General features: G+C 36.3%; 1 protein-coding gene across 10 annotated transcripts in view; it reads left to right on the forward strand.

The window, feature by feature from the left end:
- Positions 1–12,388, forward strand: part of LOC113676096 (uncharacterized) — a 15,223-nt gene extending 2,835 nt beyond the window's left edge. For 2 of the 10 annotated variants that reach the window (XM_089193182.1, XM_089193181.1), the window contains 20 exons: positions 1,415–1,578; positions 2,065–2,115; positions 2,381–2,457; positions 3,149–3,223; positions 3,542–3,610; positions 4,172–4,249; positions 4,638–4,658; positions 4,841–4,879; positions 5,095–5,123; positions 5,399–5,451; positions 6,278–6,339; positions 7,199–7,255; positions 7,772–7,837; positions 8,042–8,098; positions 8,187–8,280; positions 8,975–9,079; positions 9,231–9,329; positions 9,992–10,935; positions 11,713–11,778; positions 12,280–12,388. In XM_089193182.1, the coding sequence (XP_089049308.1) occupies positions 1,415–1,578; positions 2,065–2,115; positions 2,381–2,457; positions 3,149–3,223; positions 3,542–3,610; positions 4,172–4,249; positions 4,638–4,658; positions 4,841–4,879; positions 5,095–5,123; positions 5,399–5,451; positions 6,278–6,339; positions 7,199–7,255; positions 7,772–7,837; positions 8,042–8,098; positions 8,187–8,280; positions 8,975–9,079; positions 9,231–9,329; positions 9,992–10,935; positions 11,713–11,778; positions 12,280–12,321 (2,248 nt within the window). In that variant the 3' untranslated portion in view covers positions 12,322–12,388. The other 8 variants (XM_089193190.1, XM_089193186.1, XM_089193183.1 and 5 more) reach the window with 8 other exon arrangements.
- Positions 12,389–17,476: the final 5,088 nt, after the last annotated feature.

Consider the following 17,476-nt stretch of genomic DNA (forward strand, 5'->3'; position numbering starts at 1 on the left):
TTTATGGACAGGTGGGTTACCTCATGTACCTGGCGTCCCCCACCTCCATGTAAACAGGCCCTTAGCTAGAACAGAGTTCATACACTGGTCAATTGAAAGGCTGGGGACAGGGAAGGAATTTGATAGATAAAAAGAATTTAATATTGATTTTACTACAAAACTTCACCTCTCATCCGCTTTGTATATGTGGCACTCTGGATAACTATGGATAACAGATAGTCCTCTTAGTACTAAGGTATAAGGTTCATACCCTGGCCATGTGAACTTTTTATTAATTTTGTCATTTCTTTTTTTCCTTTTTTTTTAATTCAATTCAAATTATTCTTCAAAGGATTTGTTAGATATGTTCAGAGTAAATGCACATTTGTGAATGTTTGATGATTTAGCTCTTATGTTCAAATTGATAACAATGTCGAAATGCAGAGGTGAGGCCCAGCAAAAAAAATTAACTAGACACGAAAAAAGTGAGTATAAGTCCTAAGAAACCTGATCAGATCCGTTCAGTGATGGCCAGTGTCAGAACTGAACCAGGATAGATCACAAGAGATATTAGGAGTGTCTCACAATAGTCCACCATTTTGAAAATCATGCAGGGTTTGGGGGAAGGTTTTCAGACCTACATGACACCATAACATGGTGCCTAGGGCCAATAATCCTAGAAGGATTGCACAATAGGCACAAAATGGCAGCTAAATGCATTTAGTTATATGAGGGACTTCTAGCTCACTTCACAAGCCATTGAACACTCATTACACAATAAGGGTTTTGCTCCCAGGTTATGCTGGAGGAACAAACTACAGGAGAGAAGCTCTTTTGCACATATCAATGGGGTTTATTTCATCCTCTGAGGCAGAATTTTCATCCCACATAATGAAATGGGCTATAAGAGTATACCAGGTATTTCAAAGGGTGGATAGCCTCTATCCAATGGCTTAATAGCTATTCAGTAGATAATTGTTTATAAAATGTATTGCGTTATTTACTGGGTAGAGATTTATCCAGTTGATGGCAATCACCACCCTTTGAGCAATTGGGACCAGAGGAAAAATTGGGTGCAAGGTCTTTGGGTAAATTGAACAAACTTGAAAATGCTTCTCTGCATGCACTGGTTATGCAAATTGAAACATGCCCCATGGCCAAGAGCAAAACCCTTCAAGTGTATTCAATTTGACCATAACTACTGTATACATAGATAAATTCCATTGTGCATTCACACATTTACACTTCAGTTATTTCACACATACTACATTATTTTGCAACTTATGGTGCCACACACAATTAGAATAATTTAAATGCTGTGTTAAAAACAAGATGAAATAATTTTCAACCCTTAATTACTGTTACACATAATTTATGTGCTTTATGTAAAGAACAAACTTGGATAGATTATTGCTTTATTTATTCTGAATTTCAGGGGAACTGGCAGCTATTACAGAGGATTTGTTAAACCACCTGAAAGATTTATCAGTACCCAACTGTCAGGGGGACTCAGGGTGCTATATCAAAAGCTTGAAGAAAAAAAACAAGGCTTGTGTAACGAAGAAACTCTACTGCTCAGAGTGGCAACAGTAGCAAAAGGTTTAGTATGATTCTCCAGTGTTGCCAATTTCATTGCCACTCTCCTAAGTTCTATTGAGTAAACAGGGAGACTCACCATCGGCTGATTCATCCACTGGGTGTATTTTGGTACATATTACTTGTACAACTGACTTTACACTTATTTGAAAGGAGGCAAACAATAAGAAAAGTATTTGAATGTGCAAATGAGGCAAACCTCTTGTTAGAAGACTAGGAAAAAATCCTTTTTGTCATTGGGGGACATCATACTGTTCAGAAACCAGACAAGTCATGTTTCAATCTAATCCCAAAGGATAAGTGGATGATAGATTTTTTATTTTTTGATTTTGATTATGTGGACAGTTGATTATTACTGTGCATCAGCCCATGACTCTGCAGCCTAGTTTTGATTTGCTTTATGTAAAAATCAACATGGGAGAACCAGAATGTGTACACAGACTAGCTGTGATGACATTTTTATTTTATTTTTTTTCTTTTTTGCTCCAGTACTAGCATCACAGACTGGCAAAGATGGCAAATTCAAGCCTTGTTACCCAGGTAACTTCTCTGTTTCAGTTCAGTAGCTGCATCAATTACACTGAATATTTCCAATCACTATTAAAAGCATGTTTCTGTAAAGCTACAGTTATCTTGTGAATTCAAAATCTAAAAACAGTGAATTAAAAAAGGTTTTTATGTATAGCTTGAACTAAAGAAATATGATACAAAAATAAATTGTTATGGCAAAATTTATCAAATGAATACATTTTTTTTTCAATTTTAATTGCTATTGATTTCTTCTTTATAATTTTCTTTCTGGTAGTTCCATTACTTGCTGGAAGATACAAATTTATTCAAGTTATTGGTGAAGGGGAATCATCGCTCTTGATTTCAGCAGAGGTAAGGCATACAAAATACACATACAGACTGGAAATTATGGTTTTTAATTACTGTAACTGTCTCTGGAAAATACTAGTAACTCCTGTAATACCTGTCAACTTTATACCTACATTTATATGAATTTTTTCCGAAAGTGTTGTAAAACATCATTTTTGAAGAACCTATTAATTAGGTACTTTCAGCATATGGTTAAAAACTTGCCTCTTAACCCTTCAACTCCTAGAAATGATCATAAAGTAACTTCTCCCTTTAATATCTTTACATTATATTGCAAACAGGTAATGAGATACTCAAACTGATCAGGAAGAAGTTGTTGTCTTGATCTAACACCAAATTCTAGTAACTAGTTTAATAGAAAAGATGCAGCAGCTAGAGGGGAGAATTAACAATCTGATCTAAGGAGTTAAATGGGAAAAGACATTCAAAGGTGTTTGAAATGCAATTCAGAGGTGTATCATATGTTTCAATTAAGATAACCTCTTCCATAGCTGCAAAGGCCCATATTCCTTCTAGAAACAGACCAAAACATTTGAAATCCAAGGGGCTGTGTTGCTTAATTCCAATCTCAGCTTCTATTAAAGACAATGTTTCGTGATGGAACTTATTTTGTGATTGGATAAAAACTGTTCAGTTCACACAGTATGCTTGTATATTCACCAAAGCTAACATTCATGTAATTTTCTTTGTAAAGGATACATACCATTTTAAAAAGAAGCAAGTTGCTATAAAGATAATGAATGTGGATTATTCCAGACTTGGAGCTCAGGTACACTGTATCTGTCTATAGAGTTTAATATGCATACAGCTGTAAGTGATAAGGTACATTTCAGACAAGCAAGCTACAAATAAATCTGTTATATGCAGAGCTGAGAGTGCTACTGAAACTGCATCTACTGAAAAGAGCTTGTATGCAAGCATGTGTACCCTGACATGAGGTATACATTGTCAGTGGAAACTGTTCAAGATGAAATGTACATGTTCATGCAAAGATCTTTGGGCTGATTTCCTGCAAGGTAAATTAGATTAACTTACTATCTACTTTGTATTACATGAGTTTACTTTTTTTTTAACAACACTGTTGTAGGAGGCAGATTGCATTCAACAGCTCAACAAGGCTGATCCTCTCCATGTTTCCAGAACTGTCCAGTTGTTTGTAAGTCATGAATGTACAATCCTTTTTTAGTACTGAATCACATGAAACAAAATATCTGCATGTTGTTAAATTGGACTGATTTTATACAGTCACTGTAAGTATCACTCCACCTTTTTGATACCATATGAAAAATCATGAAAAGAGAAGAAACTGACCCTACTGAAGGACAAAAATGATGTAAACTCATTAGTATTAAACACCACTGGCCTTAACTGGCAAGGCAATTTGACCAATGACCTTGGATTGAGAATGGTGAATGCTTTGCCTTTCATCCATCAACTTGACAGAGTGGTGCAAACTAGGTTTTTTGCATGTCAACACTTAGTTGGCAGTATCAAACATGCATGAAAAATTATTGTAATTTACTTGACAGTTACAGCTTTTCTTGTAAAACACCGCAGTTTTAATATAATGATTTCCAATTGGTTCTTTGTTTACAATAATTGTAACATAGCACTGATATATTTGGTACATGAGTACAAGAATATATTCTATGTAGAGGACCCAGTGCACCGACCTTGCATTTTTGCCAATTTGACATATTTGCTTGTGGATTTTTAGAATGTTTTCAGTTTTGAGGACCATTACTGCTTGGTTTTTGAGCTGTTGAGACCTCGGCCACTCCATCAATACTTTCAGGTTGGTTAAATTATAAACAGTTTAATTAAGTATTATCAACTGAGTTGGTAACGTAAATTGGCCTCTGTTAAGAGTTTCAAAGCTGATATTTCAAGCATTAGCCCTCTGTCAAAGGAAATGGTGAAGGGCTAACATTCGAAATGTCAACTTTGAAACTCTTAATGGTAGCTAATTTACGTTATCAATTCAGTTAATAATACCAAATTACCTTGTTATACTCTCCCACTAATACAGTGCCATTGTTTGCTTTAGAAATTTACTGGCTTTATTGAATTATAAACATGCTATTAAGGAATCCAAGAGCTTTCCCTTTAAATCAATTACTCTACTTTGTACTGTTGTATCTCTACTGATGTAAGTATTATATTTTAAATCATCTTATTTACAGAAATGTCAGTTTGATAACGAGGTAAGAGTGTTTAATGTATTACCATCTGTGCATTGTATGTTTTCATTGTTAAATTGATTGTCATCTTTGTTAACAACATGATTGATTTAATATACATATTTTTGGCAAGATCATCATCTAACCATGTACATTCTGTAATATCAGTCACTCAATAGTGTTTTCCTGATTTTGTTTACTAACAGGATGACAAACTGAAAGTCATCAGGAAAATAACTTTTCAAGTGAGCAAACCTTTTTTTAAATTCTTATAAATACTTTTGATTTAATTTATTTCAAATACAATTGCATCTGTTTTCTTTTGTCAGCTATAAGAACTTACAAAGACCATTTTAAAGTTAGCTTTAATGAAGATGAAACTTGTTGTGCGTCAAATTTATTGAAATCAAAATATTAGTTTTTTTTTATATAATAAATTGATGTGGTTATTTGCTTGTAGCTCTTACAAGCTCTTGGATTCCTAAGGAGGTAAGATTATCAATAGGTGTTCTTCTTAGACTCTCTAGAATTACTCATCTGTACCCACAAGTGGCTTCATTTTATTTCATTGTTAAGGGAATCTTCTCTTGCCCATCTTTTGGTGATGCCACCATGTTGTTGCAGGTTGGAAGTGGGATGTTTATTCTGCATTTTGGCAAATAAAAGGGGATCTTTTTCAAAGGGGAGTGATCATTTGAGAGGAGGGACTGATTTCAGGATTTTATGTGCTTTGATCTCATTCAACTTTCCATATGAATCCACAGACAGAATGTCATCCATGCTGACTTGAAACCAGAGAACATTCTTTTTGAAGAAGGTGAAGTGGGGTGTTTGCAACAAATTGTCAAAAAATTTGATTTAACTTAATGGACTTAAAAAGTCTTCCTTTTTAAAGATAGTTGTAATATTTTGATCTGGTGAAATATAAATAACAGCTGTACATAGCATTTTGTAAGAAAAACAGACCAACATTTTATACAGATTCTGAAGATACGCAATACAGTGGTCAGTGAAAGACTACTTTGATGAATACTCAGAGTTCATATCAGCTACAATTATCTGCCTAACAAAAAATATCATGAATATACCATCCCATTTTTGTTTCTGTCATCATGATGGTGACTGGATGCCTTGTATAGGGCCCCATGTCTCAGTTGCAAACATTTTGATGCATGGGAGCAGTAGGTTTGGAATTTATGGACTAAACCTTTTATGGACGTAACCTTTTTTACATTTCTGACAGCCAACCTCCATTGAGAGATCTGGTTGTTAATACACTGTAATAAAACAACTTTTTGTACACTTAACAATTTTAGTCACAGACCTGAAGGTGAACAGTGGTGGATATTTACCTCACTGCTTCGCAGCTTGGTGAATATCCACCACTTTCACTGACACTGACAGAAGTGAATAAATTTGTTAGTATATACCACATAGATACCAAAAAATTAGTTTATTTCTTTCAATATACCAAAAACTGGTCAGAAATCAAACTCTTAACATGTGATTTTGTCTCACAGGCTGCATGGAGGTGAATAGTACTTAGTATTTACTGAATGGAACCAGCCAATCAGCACATGCAAAAAGCACTATTTACTTGTTTGGTGTGTACTAAAATTGTATATTATATTAACACACTGTAGGTGACGAAACAAAGATAAAAGTTGTTGACTTTGGAAATGCAATTCACTGGGTTCATAGAGAGGTATATGTAATTTCTATTATTTGGTGATTTTAGTGACTTAATTTTAAATGTGTGCAGCTAGATGCATCAGAATTGTTGTACTGCAGACTTTATGAACCCTGTACACCCTAACATCAATATGCATATTCTCTATACTGCTCTCATACATTTGCTGAAGCACTGACAAGGAGAATTTCTTTAAAAATCAAGAGCTTTATAAGTTGGTGATCATTTCCTTGATTCCCGTGACTTTAATGTTTGATTTAAGGGTGATATTGTAAGAAGAAATTAGAAGCTGATCAGTCTTAGGCATTAAAGGGTTAAAAGATTCTTTTCAAAGTATAATGAAAGGCAAATTCTGTACAGAGGACAAGGGCTCATACCAGCTGTGAAAAACTGTTTATAGAGAATTGTGTACTATGTGTTTACCCCTTTAACATGTAACTTCTCCCTAGAATATCCATACTTTATCCAGCAAACAGTTAATGAGAATACACAAACTTATCAGGTAGAAGTTCTTATGTTGATCAAGTATCAGATTCTCATAAGTAAGTAATTTATAAGAAAATGTGAGGCAGGAGGAGAAGCTACAGCCATTTTGATCACCGTGACAAGTGAAAATATATTTGGTGACTTTTGCCAAAATTTTAGTCATTTTAACATTTTAGTTAATTGGTGACTAACAGATAAGAAAAAAGAAAAAAGAGGCAGCCAAAAATTTTTAAATGGCGACCATTTTAAATTTGAAGGTTGCCAAAAGGCAACTCTTTGGAAAAATGAGCTTCGACAGGAGCTCTGTCAGCCATCATTAGTAATGACATATGATAATTATTCAAAATATTTAATTTAATTCTTATTTTCTTCTGTTTAATTCTGTCAGGTTTCCTTGTATTATGATGAGTTCGAACTACAAACTTTACTCTACAGAGCTCCTGAGGTAAAGTAAAGATATTGCTGTTTTCATGAATTTGGAGACAAAATTAATTTTACATGTAGGTTACATGCATGAAACTCCAGTGTTTTCCTAATCAATCCAAGGGAAATAAAGCTAGATTAAACTATTTTATTTGGACTTGCATGAACTGAAGTAATCTATGAAAGATGATCAGTGAAGTTCTGCAGTTTTGTGTTTCATAAAACAACTTAATGTGGTTGGCCTGTTGCAGATGGAAAATTCTGTTCTGTGGTGACTATCATCTCAAGCAATGTATCAGAAAACATATTTAAATTCACACAATTATTTTACCATGACTGTATGTCAGGTGCAAATAGATGGGGGATGTACATATTAGGGCTGTTTTTAAGTGTTTGTTGGACACTTGAATTTTAAAGTTCAGTCTGTGGAAGAAGGTCCCACTAAATGTTGTTTAATGCAGTGAGGTACAGTGTCCTCCACTTGATAATGTTGATGGCAGTCAGTTGAAACTGAAAGCACTGTGTCAATTCTTTCCAGGTGATGTTTGGTGTTCCCTTTGGCCCTGAGATTGACATTTGGTCTTTGGGATGCATTGTAGCTGAGGTTGGTTAATTGACTTGTATGTTCTCACCATAATTAAAATATTGTTAATGATTATTAGACCATCTGTCAGAGCTAATAACAGATGATGCTTGACAGTTTTATCATGGATATTTCTCCATAAGGGGGGAGGAGAGCTCACCCAGCCATTAATGTTATTGGTGAGGAAATGAAATAATGTCCTTTTAATATAAACATTGGTTTCAGTTGTATATAGGCAAACCTTTATTTTTGGGAGGAAATAGGACTAAAGTGTTGCAAGAGGTATGTTTTTGTTTTGGTTTTTTTTATTGTTGGCACTTTTACAAGCTGTTTATGACCTAAGGTAACTACTTTTCATGTTTGGTTTCAGGTAACCAGTATTCTTGGTCCCATACCTCGGAGTCCATTCCATACTGGAAAATTTTTTGAAGATTTGTCACAGTTTATAGGTCACCACAAATCAGGTAAATTCAAGTTTAAGATGATTCAAATGTACTCAAGTTATCTCAAACTTTTTTGGTAATCCTTACTTAGTCCTCAACATCATTTAAATAGTCTCTGCAACTATTTCATAAATCCAGGTACACAACTTAAATAAACAATTGATTTAACCCTTTAACTCCTAAGAGTGACTAACATCCAATTTCTCCACACAACATCACCCCTGAATCAAACATCAAGGTCATGAGAATAAAGGAAATGATCACCAACTAAAGAAGCTCTTGATTGTTGGACAAATTCTCCTTGTCAGAGCCTTAGGAAATGTGTAGAGAGTAGTATGGAGAATATGCATACTGATGTTAGGGAGGAAAGGGTTAAGATACATTAGCAAAATAGCAAAAGATGACTTATCCTTTTTACGAGGGAGGAACCATCGGAAAGAGAGCGATGCTTAGAGGTGGTTCAAGTGAAAATTTAAAATAATTCATACATGGGAAGATTTCTGAAAAAAAACATGCACAATGAGATGTCCAGAAAAAAAAAGTATCCTTTCATTCGCCTTTCCAACCATTTCTGCTCCCAAAAAATGAATCAACAAAAACGTCCATAAATACAGTAAATTTTCATGGGAAAAAAATCCCACATAGAAAATACTGTAGGAATCAACACATGTAGGCTCTTTACTCACTTAAGACTTTCTTTTTTCATTGCTTTTAGAGGACAATCACCTGAAATGTGTGACTAATGTGATGCTAAAACTCCATAATTCAAGAAATTTCTCTTTTGCACGTTTCTTAGTTGGCTTGCTGAAGTATAAACCAGGTAAGTATACAGAATTATCATAGTTTGTGTAACTTTTACTTGAAACCCCTTGTTTTGTTACAGTCGTTATCCTGCAAAACAATGCCAAACGCACTGACACGTGAAAAACAAAAAACCAACCTTTGTTCTTTGCTTTGTATCACGATCTCAGGTGAAAGACTTACACCTTATCAAGCTGCTGCGCATCCATTTTTGGCGCCAGAGTGTTCCTTTGCAAATTTATTGCCTCAACAAGGAGATAAGAAAACAGGTTTGTTCTTGCCTTCCATTGAACTGCATAAATGCAAATTAGCCCTATGCCGTCGCCATGAAACGAACTTCTGACAAAGAAATTTACCTTTCACATAGGAATCACCTTTTTTACAGTTTCTCAGACTTCGTCGTTTATGTAGTGACGACTCTGATTTTTCTGAAAAATCAGAGGCAACGAGTTAGTTTTTCGATAAACGTGGCTATCCTGTTTCTGTCGTTCAAGCGGGCCACCGCCGTGCCCAACAAGTTGATCGACATTCAGCACTACAAACGGTTCAGAAAGAAAATGCCGATCGCATTCCATTCACTCTCACATTTCACCCTCACAACCACGCAGTTGAATCTATCATTCTTAAAAACTTTCAATTACTTCAAAACGATTCAGAGACTGGTACGATCTTTTCGCAACCTCCACTAATTTCACTCAAACGTGACAGAAACATAGGCAACTTTTTGATCAGAAGTTCATTTCAAACCAGTGACTAACCTGGAACTTTTAAATGCGCTCGCTCACGATGCAAAACTTGAATGAAGCAAGACTTGTTTTCATCCGACATCTCCCTGGAAGGTGTAGGACAGTTAATTTCAAGTTTGATTAAGGTATTGGGAAACCTTTATCAATCAAAATATAATAAAATACCTCTATTACGTGATTTCCAGATGCTGGAAGCTGCGCAGACATTTCGTTTCCTACTGAGTATAACTTCAAACCATACGTTGACGAGGAAGTTAAAAGGCAGCATTTTTCTGGAAGTGAACTCTTAAAGAAGGGAACTACTGTAACTGCTTCTTCACCAAAACACTTTCAGAGCAAACAGGAGAATGCAACATCTCTGAGGACTGGAAATTTACATTGTTCTCAAAGAGAAAAGGTGACAATTAATGAGAAATCTCGTCGGGAAGACCAGTTGCTTCAAGAAAATTTTAGTTATGCCATGGAAGGTCCTCTTGCCACAGGATACCCTAAATCAACTCACCAACAGAACGAGACATGTGCCGTTTTTAAAGGAAATACATGCACTGATGATATTGAAGAAGAACGTAAACAAGTCTCGGACAGGCTCATGTCTACTCTCCTGACTCCGACAAATCTTTCTTTGGGAAAAATTTCGGAAAAAAAAGAAAAGTGTAATGAGAAGGATTATTTGCCAGCAGGAACTAATATTACTTGTCCTAATAATGAGTTCGAAAGACCTTCGGCGAGATTCGTGTACGACAAAAGCTCCTGTTTTAAGCGCAAAAGTGATGTCTTTAAAGACACTCATGTAGAAGACGGAAGCCTCCAAAAGTCTCACGAACTTTCTTTATTTGGGGTTAAGAACTTTGGAAGCACAAACTTACTTGAGCATCACAACAGATTTAATATTGCTGGAAAACTAGGATTTGATGTGGGCAACTCTTCCTCAGGTGGAGAAACAAATGCTGCCGCAAGAACTCGTGTCTATCATAGGAAAACAAAATCTACCAAAGTAGAGATTGGGTATACTAAACATGACAGTGTCGCTGCAGTCCAAATGGAGGTACTTGTAAATGAATCTCCTTGTTGGGCGGCAAAAGCAATTGTAACAGATGTGAATATTCAAGCGAAGTTTAGAGTGGGAAAGGTTCATGACACATATTCGCATTTTGTGGGTGCTTTTTTCTAAATGCACGTGCGTTTATTTGGAAGCGATTTCTGGTTAATGTCCATACTCCTTAATTTAGTAGTTGATCGACTTTTTCATGTTCAATCAATGACATGTAGCTAGGTTGTGGAGACTAGTCAATCAGTTAGGCAGGCAGGAAGGCAGTTGATCTACATTTTCATGTATCAACCAATCACATGTAGCTTGTTTGTGGAGACCAGTTAGTCAGTAGTTCAGTCAGTCAGGCAAACAGGCAGGCACGCAGCTGGCCAGGCAGCAAATTTTTGGGCTTGACAGTCTGGCAAGCAGTCAACTGGTTAGCCAGTTGTTCAGTGCTTCACTCACGCAGGTATGTGTGAATTTGATAGTCAGACAGACAATGTGTCAGCTATTCACTCAGTCAGTCAATCAATTAGTTTTTCATTTAATCAGCCTGAAAGACAGGCATCCAGCAAAAAAATCAATCAGTCAGTAAATCATCCAGCTACATGTAGTGTGCCAGATGGTTACTCGGCTGGTCAGTTGGCTCTCAAGGCACGCCTCCATCAGCGAAAAGAAAAATCACCAAGATGCTGGAATATTGATCAATCAGAACTTAACAATCAGTTAGTCAGCGAGTGAGTCGGTCGGTCTCCTGGTCATTCAGTCAGTCAATGACTCAATCAGGCTGGCCGTCGGTCAGGTGGTCTTTCATTCATTCAGTTTGTCAATCAGCTTGTCAGCAAGTTGTCTTAATCTCTTGGTTTTACCAAACAGGAATCAGAAGAACAAGCAAACAAGGACTCTGGAAAAGCTGCATTCTCTGGAGCATATCAGAATGATGTGAGTATTAACTTTTTTTAATGGGAAAAAATTTAGCCGATTCTCTTCTCTCTGTTGGCTCGAAACGTCAGCTTTGAAACTCTTTACGATAGTCAATTTACGTTATCAACTCAGTTGATGATACTGAATTATTTCGTGGCTGTAGTTTACTTGTAGCTGGGAGTAAAGAGGTTATATTTTCCACATTTTTGGCTTATTTCATTCCTTTTGCCCTAAGAAACAAGGCAACTAATCTTTCCTACCCTCAATAAAGTCTGGCTCCTTATAATCTTTCGGATCATCTCAGTTTCCCGAGTGACTATGACATAATTACAATTAAGGCATTGAGAACATCGTCATTATAGAAAACCAACATCTTCTGCAACTCTTAGGCGATTGAAAATATTGAGACATATTGTTTCTTTCGATCGCCATATAACTGAATTTTGAAATAACTTTTTTGAATGCGTTTTCTCTTTTCTTGTTTGTTTTTTAATCGTTTTATTTTGTATTTTATCATAGGAGGTGATGTTACTTGGCGAGGATGGACAAAGCAGTTTCTGATATTTTTAGCTTTGTATTTTGATACCTGTGAGAGTACAAAAATATAGTAAAAGATTTTTAAAGTAGATTTAAAGTGACTTTGTGGATTTTGTGGCGAAGTTCTTCATTACGTCATGTGCAATTGAGCTCTTAATTCAAATGTATGTGAAAGAGTTGTCTAACTATGCGCAGATCAATCGTCACGGCATTAATTACTTTCAGAACCTTACGACGGCGTGTTAAAGGATTCGCTTTCTATTGACGAAAGGGACAAAGTTAAAGGAATTGGGATGAAGACCAGCTAATGTTTTTTTATGGTCAGCGGTCGTTCATTCCTTTCTTATGCTCCATCGCAAGAACTACATTTCTGTTCTTTATAACAGTTGCTGCAACTTTTTCCTTGTCTTCCAAACCGAGAACACCAGTCAGAAAATTAGACGATAGGGTTTCTGGTATCAAATAATGTTTTTCGGAAATGAAACTACGAAACACATCAAAAACGACTAACATAATGCTAAGTACGTCAAAATACTGATCTACATGTACCCGACTTGACATTAGTTATAATACATTACGTTAATGTCGCTCTTTACGAAGTTCCACTGAAAACAGATTGTAGGAAAGATCATTAACTCGTGGTTTTGGTTTTCAGCGATAAAACAAATATTTCACAATTTTCTGTTTTTTCTCAGGTTCAATGTTCTATAGCCCATGTCCTCCTAAGTTGGCTAGCTATTTCTCATTTTCATCTTTAAATAACACTTTCCAATGGGCCGTAACTCATACATTTCTCCGCTTTTTTACAAGTGATCACTCTCTGATTCAATTAGAGCGTGAATTGCCTCAGAGATGCACTCGACTCTCACAAAAATTAGGCGCAGAATTTTTTTCGAGGACTTGATACACAATGTCATGAACCCTCAAATGGGCTTTATCTGGCAAAGTATGAGTACCCAAAGGCTGTTCGTGACTGTGGGGGTGTGCAACATGACCCTTAGTTGGGGGTCTATAGGAAAAAAATTCTTCATTCACTGAGGAACATACTTGATTACCATTGTCGGGCTCTCGTAAAGGGGGAGGGAGGGGGAGCGTTGTGCTCCATTGTATATGTGGTAAGGGAGTTGGATGGAGAAGGATCTTGTGGCCTTAACGCATAAACTTTAGTAGGACTTAAATGAATGGTCTTTGAAGCAGGTTCTGAACTTAAATTGGTTACTGATGGGGTTGTAACCGTCACCATTTTTGTTGTTTTTGTTGATACTGATGCAGGCGTGGGCGAGGTGACGTTTGCACCCTCAGTATAAACGGTAAAACACAACGTTATAGCCAAAGCAAGAGTAAAAATCTGAAAGGAGGAGAGAGGTCTTGTGGCTTCGTTCAAAGAGACCACCTCTGCGTATGAGATCCTAGGCTGATACTATTCAGTGAAATTACAAACAAAAACTTCCACAAGGCAATACATAGTTCAACTCTTAACAACATAAACAACAAAGCTTTCACACTCGTGGCAAATTAGTCAATAATAACCCACTAAAAGTCTGTTATGGCCATCCCTTTGTTAGCTACTGTTACTGTCCTCACGCTAAGCTGAGCAAACTTTGCGAGGCGCTTCTATTGTTGTTGTCATGCTGGCAGTGGTGTCTCGACGACGGCGCATACAGGAGAACAACGGAGTCACCCCTCCCGCCTAGTTCAAAAAGATATCTAAATGGCATACCTCAAAACGTCTACAGTAGACGACTGCGAGTAGTTGATAATTGATCACGAAAATTTGTACTGTCTGTCACGCTGATGGTTAGAAGTTTGTTGCGAAGTTTCTAACTTGTTTTCCTTCAACTTAAATCCTAGAGGAACTGATAGAATGGTATTCCTGGGGCATCTCTTCCTTAACCCTTTTAACTCCCAGATCAAATTTGTAACTCTCTTTTCAGTCAACCGTACAATTCTTGTAATGTTAGTTCAAATAATTTAGTATTGGATCAACTAATTATTCCCAAATTAATATTTTTCTTTATTCTCATCACTTATCTAGTTGATATCGTATTGATATTGTAAGGAGAAATTCTGTCTTGGTCACTTATGGGAGTTAAAGGGTTTACTCGCACAATCCGATGAGTTTCACAACGCAATTGAGATGTAAAGTTTGCATCATTTCCATTTGAGAGTTGTTATTAGTCTAAAGAGGAGAGCAATATTATCCAAATGAAGCTTGGGGAGCATTTTTTTCTGTGTCAAAACAACCCTGGAAAATAACAGATTTTGTCTCCACTACACAACAAATAACACAGTAGTGTACACCAAATAAGTCTATTTAGGGAAGCCTGCCGAGAACCAACCCGAGGCATATATAGTCCGGGGAATGCATACATACATATATTCGCAACCATATACAATCCTGATATACAGTCAATTCCTTACACATTAAAAAAAAAGGTATACATTACTAACATGCAAACTTCACCAAGTCTGGATTAACAGAGATGGGCAACCGCTTACAAGGACATAACTACGGTTATACAGAGGCCAGAAAAAACCTGCCAGAAAAAAACACTTTGGGGAAAAAATATGACAGGAAATCTGGGTAGGAACCATGGCCCAAACTCAGAGCAGTTGGCAGCCCATCCTACGAGGCTTCACAGCTAAAGAAAATATGTTTTCAAACTAAAATAAATTTGTCATCAGCCAGAGGTGAACGGTTGGTTCTGAGGCCTAGATGGACACCACGTGCTATACTTTCCCTTATATACCACTGCATCATTACCCATGATGCTCGGGCCTAAGGCCCAGGGCTTGTCGTATCTCGTGCCGACAAAATATTTATTTCTGCCTTATTCGCAGACTCATTTTCACAGAAATACCATTTTTCCTGTTCAACGAATATTGAGTCAGCGTGGTGGTCAGTTATCATCGAATTTAGTTTTCTGACCAAAAAGGAACATAAAATTCATACAGAGAGGCTAAATACATTAGCAATATTTTTTTCCAATAAAGCACGCGTAAAGCGATAAATCCTGCAATCTAATTGGTTCCTAGAGCGGACAAGATTTTGTCACATACTGAACGGTAACACCTCGCCAGATCATCTTGCCAATCTATTTTCGTGAATTGTCAACGTTTTGGGTCTAGATATGAATGCAACTGATGAATTGCTTTCCAGCAGAAAAGCGATAGCAAAACGTACTGCACCATCCACCGGGATTTTTACCGACTGCGGGATCTCGTTATCCAACCCTGACAACTGGAACCAGATCTTTCAAGTAGGTAGAGTATAACAGGGTAATTCAGCATTATCAACTAAGTTGATAACGTAAATCGGCCACTGTAAAAAGTTTAAATGCTGACGTTTCGGGCGTTAACCACTCGCCAGAGCGATTGGAGGAATTGTGGGTTGTTTGTGTGTTTATATGCATATATTCACAGTCAGTTATCAACTCAGTTTGATAATTCTAAATTACCTTTTCAAGTATCCGTTGATTTTTCCACGACGTCGATCCTTTGTTTCTTATTTGTTCGAGTTAAGTTAAGTAGTAACGCAATTGTGTCCTCGCATTCTGTGTGTAATCAAAGCTGTAACAAATTTGAGGAAGTTGTTTGATCATCAGCATCCCGACTCGAGCACAAACAGCGATAGGACGGTTTGCACGTCGTCACAAATGTGTAAAGGGCAGTCTACACATCATGTTTAGCATATTTTGCCTCATTTGCAAGCGTCAAGTTCATTCAAAGATGGTATATTGTTGTTAAATTGTCAGTTTTGAATGTGTGTAGCCGATGAGCATTTGATAGTCTTCATGAATTGGTAACAGGAAACTGGATCGTATATTCTGTTTGTGATTAACATCTCTTACTCCAGGTTCGCGATTGTCAGATTTTGTTGTTCACTCGTATAGTTACAAACTGACTGAAACTCTACTCAGCCCTATACTTTTATTAAAATGTATACATAGATAATTTTTCCCTATGGATATTTTTTGAAAAAAAAAATAATTTCACAAAAAAAAAAACAAAAAAAAAATTCGGATAGAACTAGTCAAAGGCACTTGGTTGAAGTTTTCCCTGGCGTCGATTATCCAAAAATGTTTGAGGGAGTTTTTAGGAAGTATCACAGGTCTTCGATGTTATGATAAAAAATAGACTTTCGGGAGGGTGTTTGTTTTTGTTTTGTGTTTTTTCCTTTCTTTTGCCTTCCGGAATTGTTTAGTTTTATTTCGCCTCCATTTTTTACCTTTTTGAAATCGAGCTTGAGTACGAAACCCACTATAAATAACCACAGGAGCCTGACAACCACTTACATGCACGAATTTATGATTATAAAACTTCTCATACAGTTAAAATTTCACTCGACTATGAATACTATACTACTTAGTAAGATGTACCAGGCTGAGCAAAACTAGGCAAAACTAATCGACTGAAAAATATCACGCTTTCCTCTGTGATCCTGAGCGATATTACAATAAAAACCATTCTGTGCCTCACAGAAAAACTTTATTTAGTTAGAGCTAAGAAGCCGTCTTTATTAAACAAAAGAACAGAACTCATTTCTAAATGCCTACACGAGAATAAGTTTTACTTAGCAAATTTCACAAGCAGCCAACAATAGCTCCATAGAATCTTTATTTCACACGTAGATCAGATCATCACTCTAGTGAATTAATTAGCTACTTATCTAATTTGTATATAAGGAGGTATGTTCTTCTTCATTGAATAAAGTTCTGTCTGACGAGCGCTTAGGCGCGAAACTCTGAGTAACAGAGAATCGATGCGTCCTCTTTGATTCTTTCAATTATACATATATATATATATATATATATATATATATATATATATATATGTTAAGAGGAAAAAAGGACGCAACTACATTTTTCCAACAAGCCTGCGAATCGTGAAGAGTGAAGCTATTCACGAAACAGGCTTGTCAGGAAAATGTAGTTGCGTCCTTTTTTCCTCTTAAGATATTTATTCCGCTCTGCTTCAACGTATTGAGCACTGTTCCACGCGAAAATCGACTTGCAAACTCCCTATATATATATATATATATATATATATATATATCCGTGTATTTCAAATAAATTTCAACGGTCTTATGAAATATTTTTCTCGCATGCAAATTTTTTTCGTATTCAAATATATTTCGTATTCTTTCGGTTATCATTGTGTATTTATTGTCTTGTAACTC

This window comes from Pocillopora damicornis, chromosome 14 (assembly GCF_964200805.1).
Source record: "Pocillopora damicornis chromosome 14, jaPocDami1.2, whole genome shotgun sequence".
Classification (NCBI taxonomy): domain Eukaryota; kingdom Metazoa; phylum Cnidaria; class Anthozoa; order Scleractinia; family Pocilloporidae; genus Pocillopora; species Pocillopora damicornis.